The sequence below is a fragment of the Tasmannia lanceolata genome, unplaced genomic scaffold (assembly GCF_043159265.1).
Source record: "Tasmannia lanceolata isolate RefF3 unplaced genomic scaffold, GAP_Taslan_0.1 ptg000019l, whole genome shotgun sequence".
Classification (NCBI taxonomy): domain Eukaryota; kingdom Viridiplantae; phylum Streptophyta; class Magnoliopsida; order Canellales; family Winteraceae; genus Tasmannia; species Tasmannia lanceolata.
In genome coordinates this window covers 8,233,575-8,252,696 of record NW_027518696.1, presented here as the reverse complement: position 1 = coordinate 8,252,696, position 19,122 = coordinate 8,233,575, and the positions used below count along the sequence as shown (strand labels likewise).

The 19,122-nt window shown below is 38.1% G+C and overlaps 1 protein-coding gene, 1 long non-coding RNA gene and 1 pseudogene across 4 annotated transcripts; 2 read left to right on the top strand and 1 right to left on the bottom strand.

Moving 5' to 3' along the window:
- The first annotated feature begins 1,745 nt into the window (after window positions 1–1,745).
- Window positions 1,746–10,267, top strand: LOC143853056 (uncharacterized). 2 transcript variants are annotated; one of them, XR_013236996.1, is made up of 4 exons: window positions 1,746–3,533; window positions 3,643–3,970; window positions 7,794–9,112; window positions 9,241–10,267. XR_013236996.1 is itself a non-coding variant. In XM_077362769.1 (3 exons), exons 1-3 carry the CDS (start codon window positions 1,892–1,894, stop codon window positions 8,929–8,931), a joined length of 3,108 nt encoding a protein of 1,035 aa, XP_077218884.1. In that variant the 5' UTR covers window positions 1,746–1,891; the 3' UTR covers window positions 8,932–10,267. The 2 variants fall into 2 exon arrangements, 1 of the variants encoding a protein (XP_077218884.1); XM_077362769.1 differs by having other exon boundaries at window positions 7,794–10,267.
- Window positions 9,201–10,099, top strand: LOC143853258 (rust resistance kinase Lr10 pseudogene; annotated as a pseudogene).
- Window positions 10,268–13,920: 3,653 nt separating the features above from the next.
- LOC143853132 (uncharacterized) lies at window positions 13,921–18,870 on the bottom strand. 2 transcript variants are annotated; one of them, XR_013237026.1, is made up of 5 exons: window positions 18,663–18,870; window positions 17,997–18,195; window positions 16,071–16,234; window positions 15,660–15,992; window positions 13,921–14,141 (listed from the first exon to the last, which is right to left on the bottom strand). It is a non-coding gene; the product is annotated as an uncharacterized LOC143853132 (long non-coding RNA). The 2 variants fall into 2 exon arrangements; XR_013237027.1 differs by lacking the exons at window positions 13,921–14,141; window positions 17,997–18,195; window positions 18,663–18,870 and adding an exon at window positions 16,832–17,015 and having other exon boundaries at window positions 15,262–15,992.
- Between the last annotated feature and the right edge of the window lie 252 nt (window positions 18,871–19,122).

The window sequence follows — 19,122 nt, the reverse complement described above, 5'->3', positions numbered from 1 at the left end:
AACTTAATTGCACCTAATTTCAAGTGACGAAAAATAATCGCCACCATGTGTCTGGGTTGTCTCAAACAATGTTTCCAATAGGGAAATGATAAATGCAAAGAATGAGGAAACCAAAGAGAGGACGATTGTACTGTAAAGAGCCCAGGAGGAGGAAGTGCAGCTGAGTTGGAGTTGGTGAAGCATCAGCTTAGCTTCTTTTTGGCAGTGCAGTAGAGGTCGACTATGAAGGAGTGAGGGAAGGAGTCAATTACGATAGGGAGGAAGACTCTTTGACAACACAACCTAAGCGGCATATACGGGCAGACGACGAGGAGATGCAATTTCCTCAACTGCTAAGGAGGGACGTGAAGTACATCAGCCCCTCCAGACAGGGGCCTATCCTCCTAGCCTCTCTCAAAGAATTATATGGGCGGGCCCACATTTCATTTCAGGCACACCTCTTTGTACTACATTGAGGTCCGTGAACTGGTTTATTGCAGTAATCCAAAGATAGAGGTTTGTTTGCTAGTGAAAAGAAAGGAGTGTCACTGTTTGTGAGCTTGAAAATGTTTAAGAAAGGAGTGTCACTTATGGTCCAAAGTGTCCAAAGTGTATTTATAATGAGGAAAAACATCATGGCTAAGAACATAATAGAGAACATGACCTTGGATAAGAAAGAATGGAAGAAAATGATATATGTAGACGAATCCAACTAGTGTTAAGATTAGGCTTAGTCATTTTGAGCCGCGTAGATTCTTTCACCTTTTCATGAAAATTTTCTAAAAGATTCATTAGCCGACCCCAACTAGTTTGAGACAACGGCTTAGTTGAGTTGAGTTGAGTTGTTGAGATGGTCCAATGGGGGCATCCTTGTAGCTGGTTCTTCCAAGGGCACCCTTCAGTTTAGAATTTCTATTACTTTTATGGAGAATGATAGACTGAAGGGACCCTAGCAAAACCCAGCTTCAAGGGTGGCCCTATTGGTTAATTTCAGCAAAGTGCACTGAAAGTGGCACAAAAAAAAGTGGATGGCATAGAAAAAAGTGGAAATCAATTATTGACATTGCTGAAATCAACCAATAGGGATGCCCTTGAAGCTGATTTTTGCAAGGGTGCCCTTCATTCCATCATTCCTCTACTTTTATAAACAAAAAATTATTGAGCTACTGATATTTCCACTACCATGTTTTGATAATAAGACGAGCACACGTTGTCTTTTATTATTCGTTAGAATGCCAAACAGAAATTATCCTCCATTGACCATCAGTGAGGAGTTGAGTTCCTGAACATGGAGGTTTGTTCCAAGGTTTAAAATTTCGGTTTCGGTACCTGTTTCGGACTGTGAAATTTCAAAATTTCGGTCGAAATCTGGTGCTTGACCCGAAACTAATATTTTATTCAATATTAAATTTCGGCCGAAATTACCGAAATTTCGCTGAAATATTAAATTAATATTTAAAAAACATATTTTTTGGGTCAAATTTCGGAAAAACTGAAATTTCAACCGAAGGTTTTGATGCATTTCGGTGTCGGTCGGTGGAAATTTAAAACCATGGCTCGTTCTTTATCAAAAATCTTCATTTTTTATTTGGATTTTACGAGAGAAAGTGGCATCTTTTTGTGTTAGTTACAATTTTTCAACGGTTTGTATTCGACGAAATCAACGGTTAGCAGTTTCAGCGAAATGAAATCAACGGCGAAAGACGAAAACTCAGTGTAAAAGGCATCAAAAGTCCTAATGAAAGCTTCTTACCGTTATCCTTGGGCTTGTAGCCTTCTACGCGTAGGTTTTCCACCCCCTTTGAACCACCACCAGTTTCTACCTACAAAACGGGATTTGCTTCTTTAAAAGAGCAAATGGGTTTTGTAAACAGGGTGTCTTTTAAGAGGATGGTGGTAGTTTTTTTTTGCAATGGAGGAAGTTCATGGAGCTGAGAAATCCCCCAAGAGAATCCCACAAAGAGAGAATAAGAGATTGCAGTGGAAACCCGTTACTGCTGAGAATAGAAAGGTGTCCACCAAGGATTGGGTGAATCGAACCTTCTATTCCCAAAACAACACTGTTCATACCAACAACAATCCCAACTCCTCTATCTCTGAACAACAACAGACTACAAGCTCCAATGATCCCATTGCAAAACCTATTCATTCTCTACCCAATCATACAAAGTGTTCAACAAGCTCCAATAATCCTATTGCAAAATCTATTCCTTCTTTAGCCACTGATTCAAGGCGTTCAACAAATCAACCAATTCTCAATACCCACAAGAGCAATTCAAGAAATGGGTGTCAGAAAAGAATGCATGATCAGAAGAATACTGCATCCCATATCCCCAAGAATGTTTCTCCTCTTCCCAATGATCCAAAGCCTTCAGTTAATCGACCCCGTTTCTCCTATGCAGAAGCCCTTGTGAATCAAAGCAATGCGTATCAGAAAACAACAGAGGGGGATCCAGCCCAAAATTCTCCAAATGTTTCTGTTTACAGAGGTGAGCCTGCCATATACTTCAAGGAATCTGTTATTACTTCAAATGCTGAGAAATTCAGATATTGCCTTGTGGGGAAGTTTCCCCGTTCATGGCCGGGCTTGGCCCATATCAGAGAATGGGTTGCTAGGTGTTGGAAACTCAAAGGCAGTTGCTCCATTACCTTACTAGATCATCACCATGTTTTAATTAGATTAGACAACGAATTTGACATGATACGAATATGGGTCAAAAATAGATGGTGGGTTAAAGGCCATCTGATGAAGGTTTTTAAATGGACTCCTCAATTTCGACCCGCACGAGAAGAACCTTCTTCGGCTGCTGTTTGGATTGCACTCCCTTTCCTCAACGTGGTTTTCTTCCAAGAGGATGTCTTGTTCTCCATAGCATCTTTAGTTGGAAGAGCTCTCGCAGTTGATGATCCGACACGGATCCTATCTCGAACCAATGTTGCACGAGTTTGTGTGGAAGTCAGTCTTTTGATGCAGCTCCCTCATCGAGTGTGGATTGGAATTGAAGGAGAAGGGTTTTGGCAAGATATACACTATGAGAATCTACCTTCGTACTGCTCGAACTGCTGCCAGCAAGGGCATTCCACAAGAATCTGTAAGTTCAATCCAAGTAACATAGTAACAGATGATTCTCAGGGGAAGACAGTAAAATCTCGGCCTGAGAATTCGAATTCCACAACTAAAGAAGATAGGCATGCACCACAGGGGAGGACACTAAAATCTAGCCCCGAGAATTCGAATTCCACAGCTAAAGAAGATAGACATGCACTAAAGGGAAAGACAATAAAATCAAGCTCCAAGAATTCGAATTCCACCCCTAAAGAAGATGGACATACACAAAAGCAACATGTGGTATCTGAGACTTTTGTCCATAATTGTGTAGACAGTGAAAGTAGTCAAGCAAAGCATGTTCACAGTTGTCCAGCAATTCAAGATGAAAGGAATCAGCTTGTCGTTGAAGCTTCCACTCATCTACCACCAAGGCGGGTTACTATTGTAGAAGCAATGACGAAAAGTTTAGAAAATAGTGAGAAAATCAGATCAAGCATGAATAATGGTAAGGAAGCAACTCAGAGCAGCATAGAATGCTCATTTGTGCTGACAAGTGAACATGATAATATTTCAACTTCTCACATGTTTATTTCTTTTTCTTTTTTTCATCTTAGGTAATCTGGGATTTGGAGGCATCCTTACGCATTCATCAATAATGAATGCAATGTTTCTTCAACGAATGGAAGAGGAGGATCTGTTGGAGAAAGAAGAAGAGCAACTGTTGGAAATTGAAACAGAGAATATTGTTTTAGGTGAAGAATGCCCCCAGGCTGGTAATATCGCTTTAGAAGAAGTCACTGTTGAAAATGAATTTAGAAGCTATCACCAGCATCAGCAGCACCAGCGGCCGCTGCAGGTGCAAGATTTCTCGCAGGTGATCGCCGTGAATGAAGAAAATAGGAACAGCCAGGGACAGAGGGTTCCTCAAGCTCCTCCTACTAGGTATGCTACATGTACCTGGTTTATTATAACTTTTGAATTCTTTTCTTTAGGATCACAAGAATTAGCAGTGACCCCATATAGAAGATATCTATCTAGAGTTCATGCTTAGAGATTTTTTTGATGAGACCCAGGGCCATACCCAGAATATATTTTAAATGGATAAAAAACACACGGATGACAAAACCTCCCTAGCCCCAAAACCTACAACAAGAAACTACTGAAAAGGCTAAAGATTTACTAGAAAAATTCATCCAACTAAACACCCAAGCAAACCAGAAAGCTCTGATCATTATGTACACTTAAAACCGGAAGTTTTTTAGATCGGAATACAACCCCTATGATTTTGTTTATTCTTGTCTGCTTATAATTGATGTAGGGCTGTCTTTCCTCATGTTCTTCATTGTTCAGACCTGGTCACGACCTTGAATTTCCCTCCTCTTCATTGAAGATATCCTTGTCTTTCAATATAGCCATTAGCTAGTTCATTGAGCGACATTTTTATACAATATGCCACTCTTTTTTTAACATGTTTTGCTATTTTTCCTTTTTGATTTCTAGTACTCATATTTACAAGCATTTCCATTCGTGAAACCTCTTGTCGTCTACCATGAGAGTTTCTTTGTGGCTTGACTCTATACCACCATGTTATAAGATAATAAATTCACGTACTGTTACTGTATATACTTCATTGCAATTCCTTTCAAATCAACGAAGGAAATAGCACTAGAAAGCAAGTGATGTTTTTTAAAGTGCTAAATAATGGAAATTATAAAGGGAGTAACAACTTTAACATCAATTAACTTCTTTTGTAGTGCCCGCCTGGGTTCCTAAATAAATTCCAGATTAAAAAATTAACTTCTTTTGTATGATGGTTTGGACATATCCAAAGTAGGCCTTTGGATGCTCCAGTGAGAAGAAGCAACTCGTGCCAAATTGATGGAGCAAAAAGTGGTAGGGGCAGACCGAAAACAACTTGGGTAGAAACATTGAGGAAAGACTTGATAGCTAGGAACATAACAGAGAACATGACCTTGGATAGGATAGAATGAAAGAAAATGATCCACGTAGAAGAACCCAACTAGAGCCGGGTAGATTCCTTCCTTCTTCATGAAATTTTTCTAAAGGATTCATTTAGCCGACCCCAACTAGTTTGGGACAAAGGCTTTTTTGAGTTGAGCTGAGTTGAGTATGATGGTTATTTGAGGAAATTAAGGACAGAAATCCTTATTGAAGCTTCATTCTCTCAAGTGCATCTATTGGATTAGGAAACTTGCTTTGGGAAATAAAGTGAATTAAATTAACCCAAAATTTGATGATTTATGCTAATTAATTTCATACCACATGAATGTTCTTGGAATACGATCAACAAAATTCCGTTTTTTCTATATTTGTTCACCTGAAGCTCATGTAGAGGCACCTACAGCAGGATCCGCATCTTGGAAGGAATTCCTTCAAAATTGGGAACCCACAGTTTTTTTAAGATTGTCAATACCCATGTTTCTCGAAGTGACACATCACTCCACTACTTTCATTTATACCCCAAGCGTGGTTACTATAATACATACTTCCTCATCCGCTTCAAGACATATCGATCTTATGAAGATCACTGCCCACTCCCCAGTAGCCCATATGAATCTGGTGACTATGGGTATGTCTAGTTAGGCGGTGGCCACATATTTTGAGTTATGGACACACAAGGCCAAAACATGGGCGTCCGGCATGCGACCTATCAACCTATTAGATATGGGGAAGAAAACATAGAATATCGCAACAAATGCTTGATTTGAGGGTCAGCAAAACACTGCCGTCTGTTCTAAAAACAATACCCCATTAGCACCTTGGGATGGGAGTAGGGGTGGTCCTATGCACAGGCATCAGCAACACCTAAGAAATTTTATTTTTATTTTTTTGACAATTACACCAGCTCTAAGAAATTAAAATCAAATATATCTGTTGGTTTTCTCAATGCATTCATGAATCAAAATTCAAGGGCTCGAAGCGAGTGGTTACAGCTGCTTCACATGCATCTTATTACTGCAACTATTATGGCATGGCAGAAATGAACAAAAGTGAGATGAATGTGCTATTTTCAAATCGATTGATAAATTTTGTCTGGTGAAAGTCTCGGGAGTTTTGTGTTGACTCCTATCACCAAAATTCATGTCATAGTAATGCATTGTGGGACAATTCCATTGAAATGCAAAACAGGCAGCCAGCAAGGAGAGGGATCCTCAACAAAGATGAGTGTGCAAGGATGTGGAATAGTCTAGATTTGTACGCTTTATTGTTGTTTTGCCTCATAAATATCAAACTCCAATGCGTGCATAATGCTCCAATTTGAAAGTTTCTCCAAATTGTAATCGACCGATCCTTGAACCCATGTTTGTAAGTAGGTTTTACTCTGCAGTAGAACTTTGGTTGTGCTAAAATAAGCATTTTCTAGGTTATATTTTCTAACCATGGAAAGGAGCGAAATGGAGAGAGTTCAGCAGTAAACTCTTCCATGCTATATAAGCTTTCCTGCATTGTCTCTTTTCTGGAGAGAGAGAGAAATCAGGGGAGAGAATATAGGGATTTGTGGAGAGATTTTCTAAGAGGGTTTCACAATCGCATGTTGAGGTTGGTGCGATTAACTTTATTGCAAGATATCTTGCGATTAAGGCGTGTGATTACTTATAATCGCAAGATCTGGAAAGGTGTGTTAATCGCAAGATCTGAAAGTCATTTATGTGATTACATATAACATGCGATTAAAAAGTAAGTGGAGACAATGAGAGAAGAAAAGGCCATGAAAAGGTTAATCGCAAGTGTTTGGGAGTGGCGTGCGATTAGGAGGTGAATACATAATCGCAAGGAAAGAGTTGTGCACAACACAGACACAATACAGAGAGAGAAAAAGAGGATAAGAGGGTTAGGGTTTTGGCAACCCCAAAAAAGATATGCGCGAGAGAGATGGATGGCTAGGATAAACTCATATTCGTCAAGGATCACCCCTTTGGCTCTGATACCATTTTAGAAATGGAGTCTAGGGTTAGAAGAGAGGAAGAAGAAGAGGAGTAGAGATATGGAGAGTCTCCACTAGGGAGCTCCTCATGTAAATGATGTATATATAGGCCCAAATAGGGAGACCATGGTACAATGACTGCAATACCCTCTAACTTTCATGAAATGACTAAACTAACCTAATATATTATTCAACACTAGATATAGCTGAGTCCGGGGCTAATGCTACTGATAATATGAAACAGCATATGTGGAAGCTGCAATCCTAAACAAGTTCGTTGCTAGACCCAAATAAAGAGAAAAGGCAAGTACTGCAATCCCGAACAAACTAGCATGGTCAAAAGGAAAAAAATGAAAAAAAAAAAAAAAAAAAAAAAAGGACCAACAAAAGGGGTGGCTTGATATAATTACTCAAGCTTATTGAGTATTATTATGCAATTTTTTTTCCTCCAAAATTTAGAGAATCCATTCCTTTTCACGAAGATTTTTTTTTTTACACCCATTTGTCCCAGTGCATTAAATTTGCAATTCTATCAAGATTCTTTAATTGTGGAAACCAAATTATTTGTTCTCTAGTTATAATATCCTTCTCTGATGGAGCTCTTTACAGAGATGTCTATTTCTGCCTCTTTACTTATAAATTTATCACATTTGATAGTAAAGAACCTCTCAAACATTTACAAAGTCTCATTGCTGAAACTCTCATTCCTGCTACTCATGCATGATTAAGCATGTGCTTCTATTTTGCTTAGACGTGGATTAGTTCTAGGTCCTTTGATTATAGAAGAAAAGTGGTTCTAATCTTATTCTTTCTCTGCAGAAGGAAATTCTTAGCAAACAAGCCAATCTTCTTTTGGCGAAAGAAACCGAAGAATACTCCAAGGATGGATGCATTTCTAGAGAATTATGAATACCTTGGACCAAAAAGATACAAGTATTCAGACATCAAGAAGATGACCAGTTCCTTTAGGGATAAAATAGGTGAAGGAGGTTTTGGTGGTGTGTTCAAAGGGATGCTCCCTGACGGCAGTTTGGTTGCCGTTAAGGTCCTAAGGGACTGTAGGAATGGTGAAAACGAATTCATTACCGAGGTTGCAACCAGTGGGAAGACTAGCCATGTTAATATCATTCGTCTCTTTGGTTTCTGTTCAGAGGGGACCACAAGAGCTCTTGTCTATGAGTTTGTGGCCAACGGGTCTCTGGATAAGTTCATCTATGTCAGGGAGATAAGAAGTAATATTGGGTGGAGAAAACTGTGTGAAGTTGCGGTTGGCATTGCTCGAGGACTCGAGTACTTACACCATGGGTGCAGCATTAGTATTTTTCATCTTGACGTAAAACCATCCAACATTCTTCTGGACGAAGAATTGTGTCCAAGGATCTCTGATTTCGGGCTAGCCAAGCTATGCCCAAGAAGAGATCCAGATAGCAACGCGGTGACTTGTGCCAGAGGGACTATGGGTTATATTGCACCTGAACTATTTTTCTCTGGAAACGTGTCTAATAAGACGGACGTTTATAGCTACGGTGTAACGTTGTTAGAAATGGCCTCAGGAAGAAAGGTCGTGTCAGTAGGATCAGTTTCCTGCAGTTTACATTATTTACCGGACTGGATTTATAAACGTTTTATTCTAGGGGAAGATATAGAAGTGGGAGTATTTGAGTCGGTTGAAGAGGAGGAGATTGCAAAGAAGATGATGTTGGTTGGTTTGTGGTGTACACAGCAAGAGCCGAGGCATCGGCCTTCAATGAGTACGGTGTTGGAGATGTTGGAAGGAAGCATTGAAGGCTTGCAAATGCCTCCTAACCCTTCTTTTCATAATTTTATGTTGGAAGGAAGGATCGAAGCCTTGCAAATGTCTCCTAACCCTTCTTTTACTGATTCTCTTATATGGACAAGTCCAATTTCAGAAGCTGTAGGTATTGTTTCGAATACAAACTCATTGCAAGGAAGATGATCTTAGACAGTTTGTGGTGCATATAGGCCTCTGACTCATCAGCTTTCACTGAGTAGGGGTGATCATCATGTTATTATATTGAAGCACTGGAGCTTTCAAATGCTCTCCTATGTACTGCTCCAAGGTCAGAAGCTTGATCTTCAAAAGAAAAGAGATTTGAACAAACTAAACTACCATTTGGGTGAGAGATTTGAACAAACTCTCTCTCTCTCTCTCTCTCTCTCTCTCTCTCTCTCTCTCTCAAACATTCTTATGTACTGAAATGGAAAATGTTTCATGGTGCTGAAGTTGAAAATGAATTCATTACAGAGGTTGCCAGCATAAGGAGGACTAGCCATGTTAATATCATTCGTCTCCTTGGTTTCTGTTCAGAGGGGCCCAGAAGAGCACTCATTTATGAGCTTATGCCTAACGGATCTCTTGATAAGTTCATATACACCAGGGAGCTAAGAAATATTTTTGGGTGGAGTAAACTATGCCAAGTTGCAGTTGGCATTGCTCGAGGACTCGAGTACTTACACCGTGGTTGTAGCATCAGTATTTTTCATCTTGACATAAAACCATCAAACATTCTTCTAGATGAAAAATTTTGTCCAAGGATCTCCGATTTCGGGCTAGCTAAGATATGTCAAACAAGTTATAATGTCTCTCTGAGTTGTGTCAGAGGGACTATGGGTTATTTGGCACCTGAACTTATGTGGGGAAAAGTTTCTGATAAGTCAGATGTTTTTAGCTTTGGAATAATGTTGTTAGAAATGGCCTCAGGAAGAAAGAACATGTCTGTAGGATCAGTAAATCCAATGCATATTATTTACCGGACTGGATTTATAGACGTTTTATTCTAGGGGAAGATATAGAAGTGGGAGTATTTGAATCGGTTGAAGAGGAGGAGATTGCAAAGAAGATGATGTTGGTTGGTTTGTGGTGTGCACAGAAAGAGCCGAGGCATCGGCCTTCAATGAGTAGGGTGTTGGAGATGTTGGAAGGAAGCATTGAAGGCTTGCAAATGCCTCCTAACCCTTATTTTAATAATTTTAGGTTGGAAGATTGCATCGAAGCCTTGCAAATGTCTCCTGACCCTTCTTTTACTGATTCTCTTATATCGACTAGTCCAATTTCAGAAGCTGGAGGTGTTGTTTCAAATGCAAACTCATTGCAAGGAAGATGATCTTAGACAGTTTGTGGTCCATATAGGCCTCTGTACATCTCTCTCTCTCTCTCTCTCTCTCTCTCTCTCTCTCTCTCTCTCTCTCTCAAACATTCTTATGATGGAAAATGTTTCATGGTGCTGAAGTTGAAAGGGCTCAATACCTACATGGTTGAGAAATTCATTTTATAGGTTGATTCTTCAGTCTAGAAAGCATATAATTACAACATCAAAGCATGTCTACAAAGTTTTTAAAAATAACAAATAAACAAATAATGACAACTTAGTTACCTAAATAGGAGTTTATAATGACAACTTAGTTACCATAATCATTTTTCCAGTCGCCTCTTGTGCCTTTTGCGCACAAGGTTCCGAAGAGTGTTTAAATTAAAAGAAAGTGAACCATAGTTTACCTAGTGTAAGATACCATCGTATGCTCTCCTCACTCACAGCCTTCTCAAGTCTCTCTGGCTAGCCCTCTCTAGTCGTCTTTCACTTTGGGTAAACAAATATTCCTTGAATTTTATTTTCATTGTTGCCAAACAGGCCCTGACTAAGTCAAAATGGGGGTTTTCATTGATTTCTAACAAAAATTTACATGTAAACAATTTACAACAGCAAACACTTTGAACAAAACAAAGAATTATATGTAAAAACTGCAATTACCTCTCCAAAAACTGAACTTTAAACGCCCTGAGTGGGAATTCTTACACCATTTGGAAGTCTTCTTCTTGTAAAAGGCATTTCGCGGCTGGTCTGTTGCACGTCAGACCAGCCACCTCATGAATGGATTGTTGTCTCCATTCACGAGGTGGCTGGTCTGACGTGTGACAGACCAGCCGAGAAATGTCTTGTGATGGACCGTAGCAAATCCCATTCTTTGATTTTATTTTTTATTTTTTTATTTTTTTACTTCAATCCCAAGGGAGAAATTTTTAGAGAATTTCCCAAGGTTGCTTTGTGAGAGAATTTTTGAATTCTTAAAAAAAAACGAGACGAGTATTTTGGGATTTGAGGAATGATAGTCAACATAATTGTGCAACAGAATTGACTTTTGCAACAGATTTTAGAGGGAAATGATAAATATGCCCCTTTTCATCACTTGGGACACCTAGCTATAGTGTATCTAAGGCTGCAATGGGGCTGATGTATTTCACATTTGATGGAATGAAGTGACCTGATTGCCACATACAATGCAGCTGGGTGTCCCAAGTGATGAAAAGGGGCGCATTTATCATTTCCCATTTTAAAAGGCTGTAAAAAGTGACGACATCCAATCAAGGGCCCTTTTAGGCCTCTTTATGCAAGGGCGCCCTTGCATCTGCCATTCGTCTTTAGATTTATGCGTGAGGTAGCCTAGTGCAGTGTAGCTGTGTATATTGGCACCAGTTCACGATGTGTGCTCCCTTATTTTGATTGTAGTGCATGTGTCACGATGAGGAACCGGTGCTTTTTATCAGCACGGGACCCCCATTTTCCTCGCAGACCTCTTCTTTAGTTTCACGCATAGGTCATAAAAAAAAAGGAAATTTGGTGAAACGGTCCCAAAAAATATCTAAAATAGTGAGACGGTACCACCGAATTTCAAACTTGTGAAAGGGTATCATTTTGCTTTTTCTGACAAGATTTTTTACCGAAATACCCTTCACCTTCAAAATGTACATGTTAAGTCAAAAAAACAGGGAGAAAAAAGTGTTGCCTTCTTTTTCTACCTACCCTTTACCTTCGCCAATCTCATTAACGCCTGCAACAAAAAGGAGAAAAAGTTGAGTTTTATTTTTATCCTCTTAGGGTTTGTGATTTTAACCCATAATATCTTATTTAATGTGTTTGATTACTCTCTTATTATGATGGTGTATAAGGGTGTCTTAAGGGTGTATTAAGGGTGTATTAAAGGTTTATAAGGGTTCATAAGTGTTATTAATGTTTGATGGCCCTACCAATGAGTTGAACCCTTGCTATTTATTTCATAACTGTCGTGATTAGGGTTGTCTAAAGGTTTATAAGGGTCCCACATTTTAGTATAACTCGGCCTGATATGGTTCAGTAATAATAGAGGTCCCCTCCATCCCTGGTAACTTCTAAATTTTCATATGTAATACCCCCATTTCATATCTCGGTCACCCCATTTTCATATGTGGTACCCCCATTTTCCTTGTGCTAGTAACCCCTTACAGGCCCAACAGACATCAACCAAAAATTTTCTAGGTGTGATACCCCCATTTTCTCTTTTGGTCACTCCATTTTCATATGTGGTACCCCCATTTTCCTTGTGCTGGTAACTCCTTTCAGGCTCAACAGACATCAACCCAAAATTTTCTAGGTGTGATACCTCCATTTTCTCTTTTGGTCACCCCATTTTCATATGTGGTACTCCTATTTTCCTTGTGCTGGTAACCCCTTCCAGGCCAGACAGACATCAACCAAAAATTTTTCAGGTGTGATACCCCATTTCATCTTTTAGTCACCCCATTTCATATGTGGTACCCCCATTTTCATATCTGGTCACCCTATTTTCATATGTGATACCCCCATTTTCTTTGAGCTGGGGGTATCACACCTGGAAAATGGGGTGACCAAGAGATGAAATGGGGGTATCACACCTGAAAATTTTTGGGTTGATGTCTGTTAGGCCTGGAAGGGGTTACCAGCACAAGGAAAATGGGGGTACCACATATGAAAATGGGATGACCAAAAGAGAAAATTGGGGTATCACACCTAGAAAATTTTGGGTTGATGTCTGTTGGGCCTGGAAGGGGTTACCATCAAAAGAAAAATGGGGGTACGGTACCACATATGAAAATGGGGTGACCAAAAGAGAAAATGGAGGTATCACACCTAGAAAATTTTTGGTTGATGTCTGTTGGGCCTGGAAGGGGTTACCAGCACAAGAAAAATGGGGGTACCACATATAAAAATGGGGTGACCAAAAGATGAAATGGGGGTATCACATATGAAAATGGGGTGACCAAAAGATGAAATGAGGGTATCACACCTAGAAAATTTTTGGTTGATGTCTGTCTGGCCTGGAAGGGGCTATCAGCACAAGGAAAATAGGGGTTCCACATATGAAAATGGGGTGACCAAGAGATGAAATGAGGGTATCACACCTGGAAAATTTTCGTATTTTGTATACAAAACTCAAATCCAAATCCAAATGAGGTATCCAAACGTGGCATAAAGGTACATGAAGATCTTATTGTTGTTTTCATACTCTTGGAATTCACTTTCTGACATCCAATCCAAAATCCTTTTCCACATGAATTATGTTTTTCATGTATTTGAGTTCAGAGATTTGTTTCTCTACCCCCATTATGGATTGCAATGGCCAAGAAATCTTTATGAGCAGTCCTAACCATTGGATCCATTGCTTGCAACTGAAGAGTTAAAACAAATAAATATTCTTTTTTCCTAACTATTGGATCCATTGAGATTTCACATGGTGCAAGTTCCTACAGTTCAATATTTTGCCAAAAGGAATGCATGGCCTAGACCATAGATAATCAAAGCCGTCCATTTGATGGGCAACAATGTAAATTGGTTGTGCCCCCAAAATCACTTCCATAGGATGATCCCAACCCTCCAATCTATATAGGTTTCCATAATATACAGTTCCTCTATAGATTGGAGGGATCAGATGATCCTATGGAAATGATATCTCGTGAGTGTGAGCGCGCGTGAGGGGCAGGGGGTGTTCTTGGTTTTGATTTATTATTCTAACATCCATTGTTTGTGTGACATCCCCAATGTCATTACAAGTACATTAACCGACTTTATAAATTTAAAGTAAGCAATTACACTTTAACATAACATAAAATGAGCAAACTTAAAAACATTTCACATTTTATATAAGAACTTGTCTAGGATAATATAATAACTATACGAGTCAAGCTTTTACATCCCACATAACTATCGTTCTTTTACTTTATACAATAGTCCTTCAACATAAGGACTTTACAAACCAAAAGAAAACTATAAATACTAAGAAAATACAAACAATCTGACTCATCCCTGCAATCCCCAAAAATGGCTCTCACGTGCAATGCTCCTCAATATCACTGATCTGTAAAATAGTCATAAGACATGGAATGAGCAACACAACTCAATATATAATCAACTTACCCGAAGAGTGAAACACACCTTTGAGGTTGAGTGAAAAATCAGTATTGCACGGTCAAAAGCATGAATTCAATTAATCAATAGCAATTTAAAGGTTCAATAATAAAATACTAAGAAGTAAGATCATAAGACAATAGTATCACTCAAGCGTTTAAACACTTTCATATTTAACCTGACAATACTTCAATATTTTATCCTCCTACACACCCGCCAGCCAACATTCCAAGCAATTGAGCAAAGCCCTTTTTCATACATAACCCTGCAACACTTCATAATAAGCACTTCAATATTTCTATCCTCCACACACCCGCCAGCCAACACTCCAGTAAACACTTCAATAATATTATCCTCCTACACACCCGCCAGCCAACACTCCAAGCAATCAAAATACCACAACTAGGATCCCCACTATCAAGTTCAAAGAACTCCGGGATCAAGGAAGGAAAAAACTCATCTACGACCCCCACTATCAAGTTCAAATGAACCCCGGGATCAAGAAGAGGCCAACACTTCAATAAATACTTCAATATATAACTATTAGACCAATACACATGTCAATATTTATACAAAAATTCCAACACTTCAACCCCAGTCACTTTAATTTGATACATGCAAATTTCAAGAGAGAATAACGAAACAGAAATATAGCAAATGACATTCAAAATATATGAAACCAGGTCCATCTTAAGGATAATTGAGTGCACATTAAAATATATGAAGACATCATTCTCAGATAATAACTACATGAGTAGTAATGACGGTAAAACTATACAAAAGTCAAATTCAAGTTCAGCACAGGGAGTTTCTGACCACTAGCTACATCTGAAATGTTTCAGAAACATATAGAAGTCAAAATGACCTCAAATATTAACCACAAGTATATTACATATTGATAATACAGACATAAAAATTTGGGATTCAAATTCACTGCACAAAGATACCAGAAATTCAATGAATTCGGACAAAATTTTAGCACTGTACAGTAAAATAGATTCTGTCTTTAAACTTGAGTTGAGTCAAAACTTTAGCAAGTAGTGTCCAAAAGTTATAAAATTGGTGTCATTTCAAAGATATTTTCGTGTACTAAAAATGTTGTGAAGACATTATTTTCATTTAACAATCATAGAATTTACTATAATAGAAATACTACACAGATATCAAATTTGAATGAATTCTGAGGATCGATCATAACAAAATTTCTACAGAAACATTCTATTATCCAAATACTGTGAAATTTTTACCACATGTCTAAATCTCATGTATTAAATTCTGTTAAAATTTTCAGAGTAAAATTCATACGAAAACTATTTTTCCAATATTTTAAAAAAAGGGGTAAAAACAAGAATCTTTGTAAAGTAGTTTTGGAGTAAGGGAAACCATAGGACTTCAAGATTAAAATCATACAAAATTTTCATTTCTATTCAAAAATATACTCAAATCTAAGAGGAAGTTAAGAACCTACCTTAATCCCAGAGATTCCCTCTCCCTTTTCTTATTTCTTTATTTTCTTCTCTTTTTCTCTTGTTTTTTCTTTCTTTCACTTGTTTTTAGCCTATCGCTAAAGCAACATCACTGGGAGTAAAAGGAACTCATACTCTCCCTAGTCTGAAAGATCTAGTGGCGGGATCCCACTTCCCTTGTAGTGTTCTAATGAGAGGCTTGTGCATCACAATCTCCTTTAGGTATGTGCGGATTTCCATTACTAAATGGAGTTTTCTTTAGACCTTCATAATGCCATTCCCGCAATACCAAACTACCCATAGCCTTGGTAAAGCACAACGGCGACGTAAGGAGCCTGCAAAATAAATTACATAATTAAACTATAAAAGTAGAAAATAAGCTTACCATATTTGAAAAAGACATATACACTTACATGTTGCTTCCCGCTCGCTTTCTTTTTCCCCTTCTCCTTCTTTCCCTTCTTTAAACCAACTGTCGACTTCCTTAAAACCTTCTGTGTCATTTTTCCCTTCGTCTTCTTTAAAGACTTTGCCATGTTAGCAATCACTTGTAGTCCTAGTTTGAATTGCCTTCTCTCTGTTAACAAAATCATTTCGTTAATTATGATGATATGACATTGAAAAAAGGATTGAAGGCAATTCAAACTGTATGATTCAAGCCATTGAAAAAAATGTGTTATCATTTCATATATATGAAGCATTTTAAAATATCTCACTGTTAAGTGATAAAATAATGAAGAAATGTCATTTTTAAAACACGATAAGTTGAAGTCTCCACCATAAACAATAAAAAAACAGAGTATGACACCAAATCCAACGGCCATGTCTACAAACTTTTAGACCACAAGACCTTCATGACCCTTATACAATTACAAAATGCCAGAAAATCACTCGAACCTCCATGAAGATCTCAAGGACAGCAAGAAGTTCTAAGAGTTAGAAACAGAATCCAGACATTAGCCTAAAACCCTAAAGAGAAAGAAGGATAAAGAGAGAATGGACAGGAATAGAAACTAAGTTCTAATTATGAAAGTATCCATAGCCTCAACCAAAATATTCAATCCTGTCTCTATGCTACCCAAATGCACAACATGAAGATTTGAAAAATGATCATGTATGGTTTTCTCTTAGTGACATTTGAGACTCAGAAAAATTAGGCTTTCTAAAGGCTTACCATGGGTTTGGTATCCGAAGGAACAAAGAATCTGGATCAATAATTCATAGGAACAAGTAATCAGAATCAATAACTATCAATTCTTACCTTTTTTTTGTGAAAGAACTAAAGAAATATTAAACATGCCAGTGATATGAATAAGAATCACTTCGTCCAGCTGATGAATATGAAACATTATACACATGCCAATTTGCCTTTTGTCATTCAAATAATCATACCTTGTTCACACACTTATGCTAAGAGCTGCATTCTCAAAATCATCTCAAAATAAAGAACATGTCAATTGCATAAGATGAAAAAATTATTTGATTCACATATCTTTTACACAGTAGAAGTATAGCATTCAGGAAGAGCGGAATGTATACAAATGAGGTATTATGAACCCATAAATGATGTAGAATCTGACAATGAAAATGTTCCCTCAAAATGAGGGCATATGTTCAAATGAATAAGAATGCATTAATTTGACCCAACCATTCAAAAACAATGAAGCATTTATCTCTACTTACGTATACAAAATCAGTTAGGTTAGCACCAAGATCAATCTATGCAATTCTCAGAATTTATCTATACCAACATCATTGCTAATTGAGTACGAACACAAATTACCCTGTTTTGATAAACCAGTTCTCTCAAAGAACATTACCTGACCTCATTTGGAAATTAACATTTGAGCCTATTCGCAGAATTGAATGAAGTTAGTCACTATCAATTTAATATCTTACGCATAGAGACAACATGCTATGAATAAGATGAATTGAGTAAATGACATCTCAAATATCCTTATAAGAATATGCCCACCAAATTTAAAGGAAATCGATCAAAGCTTTAATCTACGGAGCATAATTCTGTTCCAACAAGAATATTATTTGCAGCATGAGAATCAATCAAAGCTTATTAAAGCTTATCAAAGTTTTGCAACATGAATATTATTCGTAACATGTACGTACTCATTTGAATTCTTTTGATTAAGATGAATTCTCTCAACAACAGTGATCTACACCTTTGAGAATTTAGCCTAGAAATTCGAGATTACTACCGGTCCAACAAAAGAACTAAAAGAAAATATACTAGGCAAAAGTGCAAGCTATGCTCATGCAATGGAGAAAAGAGTAATAAAATGAAGGCATCTAACAAGGAAATTGAGAAAGACAGAAGAGATTACCTAGTCGAGATGGTTGCGAACTTCCTTGGCTGAAATTCCGAGGTGAAGACAGATATATGAAGCGAGAATATGGTTGATGGCCAGTGGCGACAAGGTGCTTCAGATCTTGAAGGTGAGTATTACAATTTGCATAGGGATGGTTTGCGATGACGAGGCCAGCGAAATGATTAAGTTCTCATCTTCTTTTCTTCTTCATCAACTAATTATCAAAACCCTAATTAAAATAGCATTTGCAGACCCTATTTTCACATCAACGACATCCCTTTGTAAACCCCAAGTAAATCCAATTCAAAGGATATAGATAGATTCGGAGAAAAAAAAAATCGGAAAACGGCGAGGTTGCCCGGATTTGATGAATATCTATTAGATCTGGGAACAAGGAGGGTGAAAATAGTGGTGATGGGGTTTCAGAGAGTGGTGGTGCTGATGTGGGTTTTCAGATCTTAAAAGAGGATTTGCAAAAACGGGGCCAAAGATGGGGCGACGGATGGGCAGAGGAAGACGACCGTCGTCTCTCTCTCTCTCTCTCTCTCTCTCTCTCTCTCTCTCTCTCTCTCTCTCTTACAGTATAAACCTGTAAAAGGGGTTTTTTTTTTTTCATAGAAACTTTCCTACAAAAATATTACCAATAAAAATCAGAGCAAAGCAGAGGAGTGAAACCCATACCAGTTTCTTCGCAGACGATGGGAGGGAAAAATGCCCTCATTTCTCACGATGTAGGCGATGAAGACGACCTCTCTCTATTCTCGCTGTAAACGGTGAAAAAGGGCTGCAATTTTTTAGTTTTGAAGAAAACAGCCTGAGGGGTATTTCTGTCAAAAACACTGTCAGGAAAAGCAAAATGGCCCCCTTTTACAAGTTTCAAATTCGGTGGTACCGTCTCACTATTTCAGATATTTTTTGGGACCATTTCACCAAATACCCTAAAAAAAAGGGAAGTGATATTTACGCCCCTTTTCATTACTAGGGACACCCAGCTACACTGTATCTATGACTGAAAAGGTGCTGATTTTGAATTTCACTCATTGTGCACGGTTTGCTTGTGATTTCTAAAATGAATCTCGAGCATTCGTGTTGAGATGCTTGATTTGATCCCTCCAAGCGTGATATCAATTTACCAGAACCT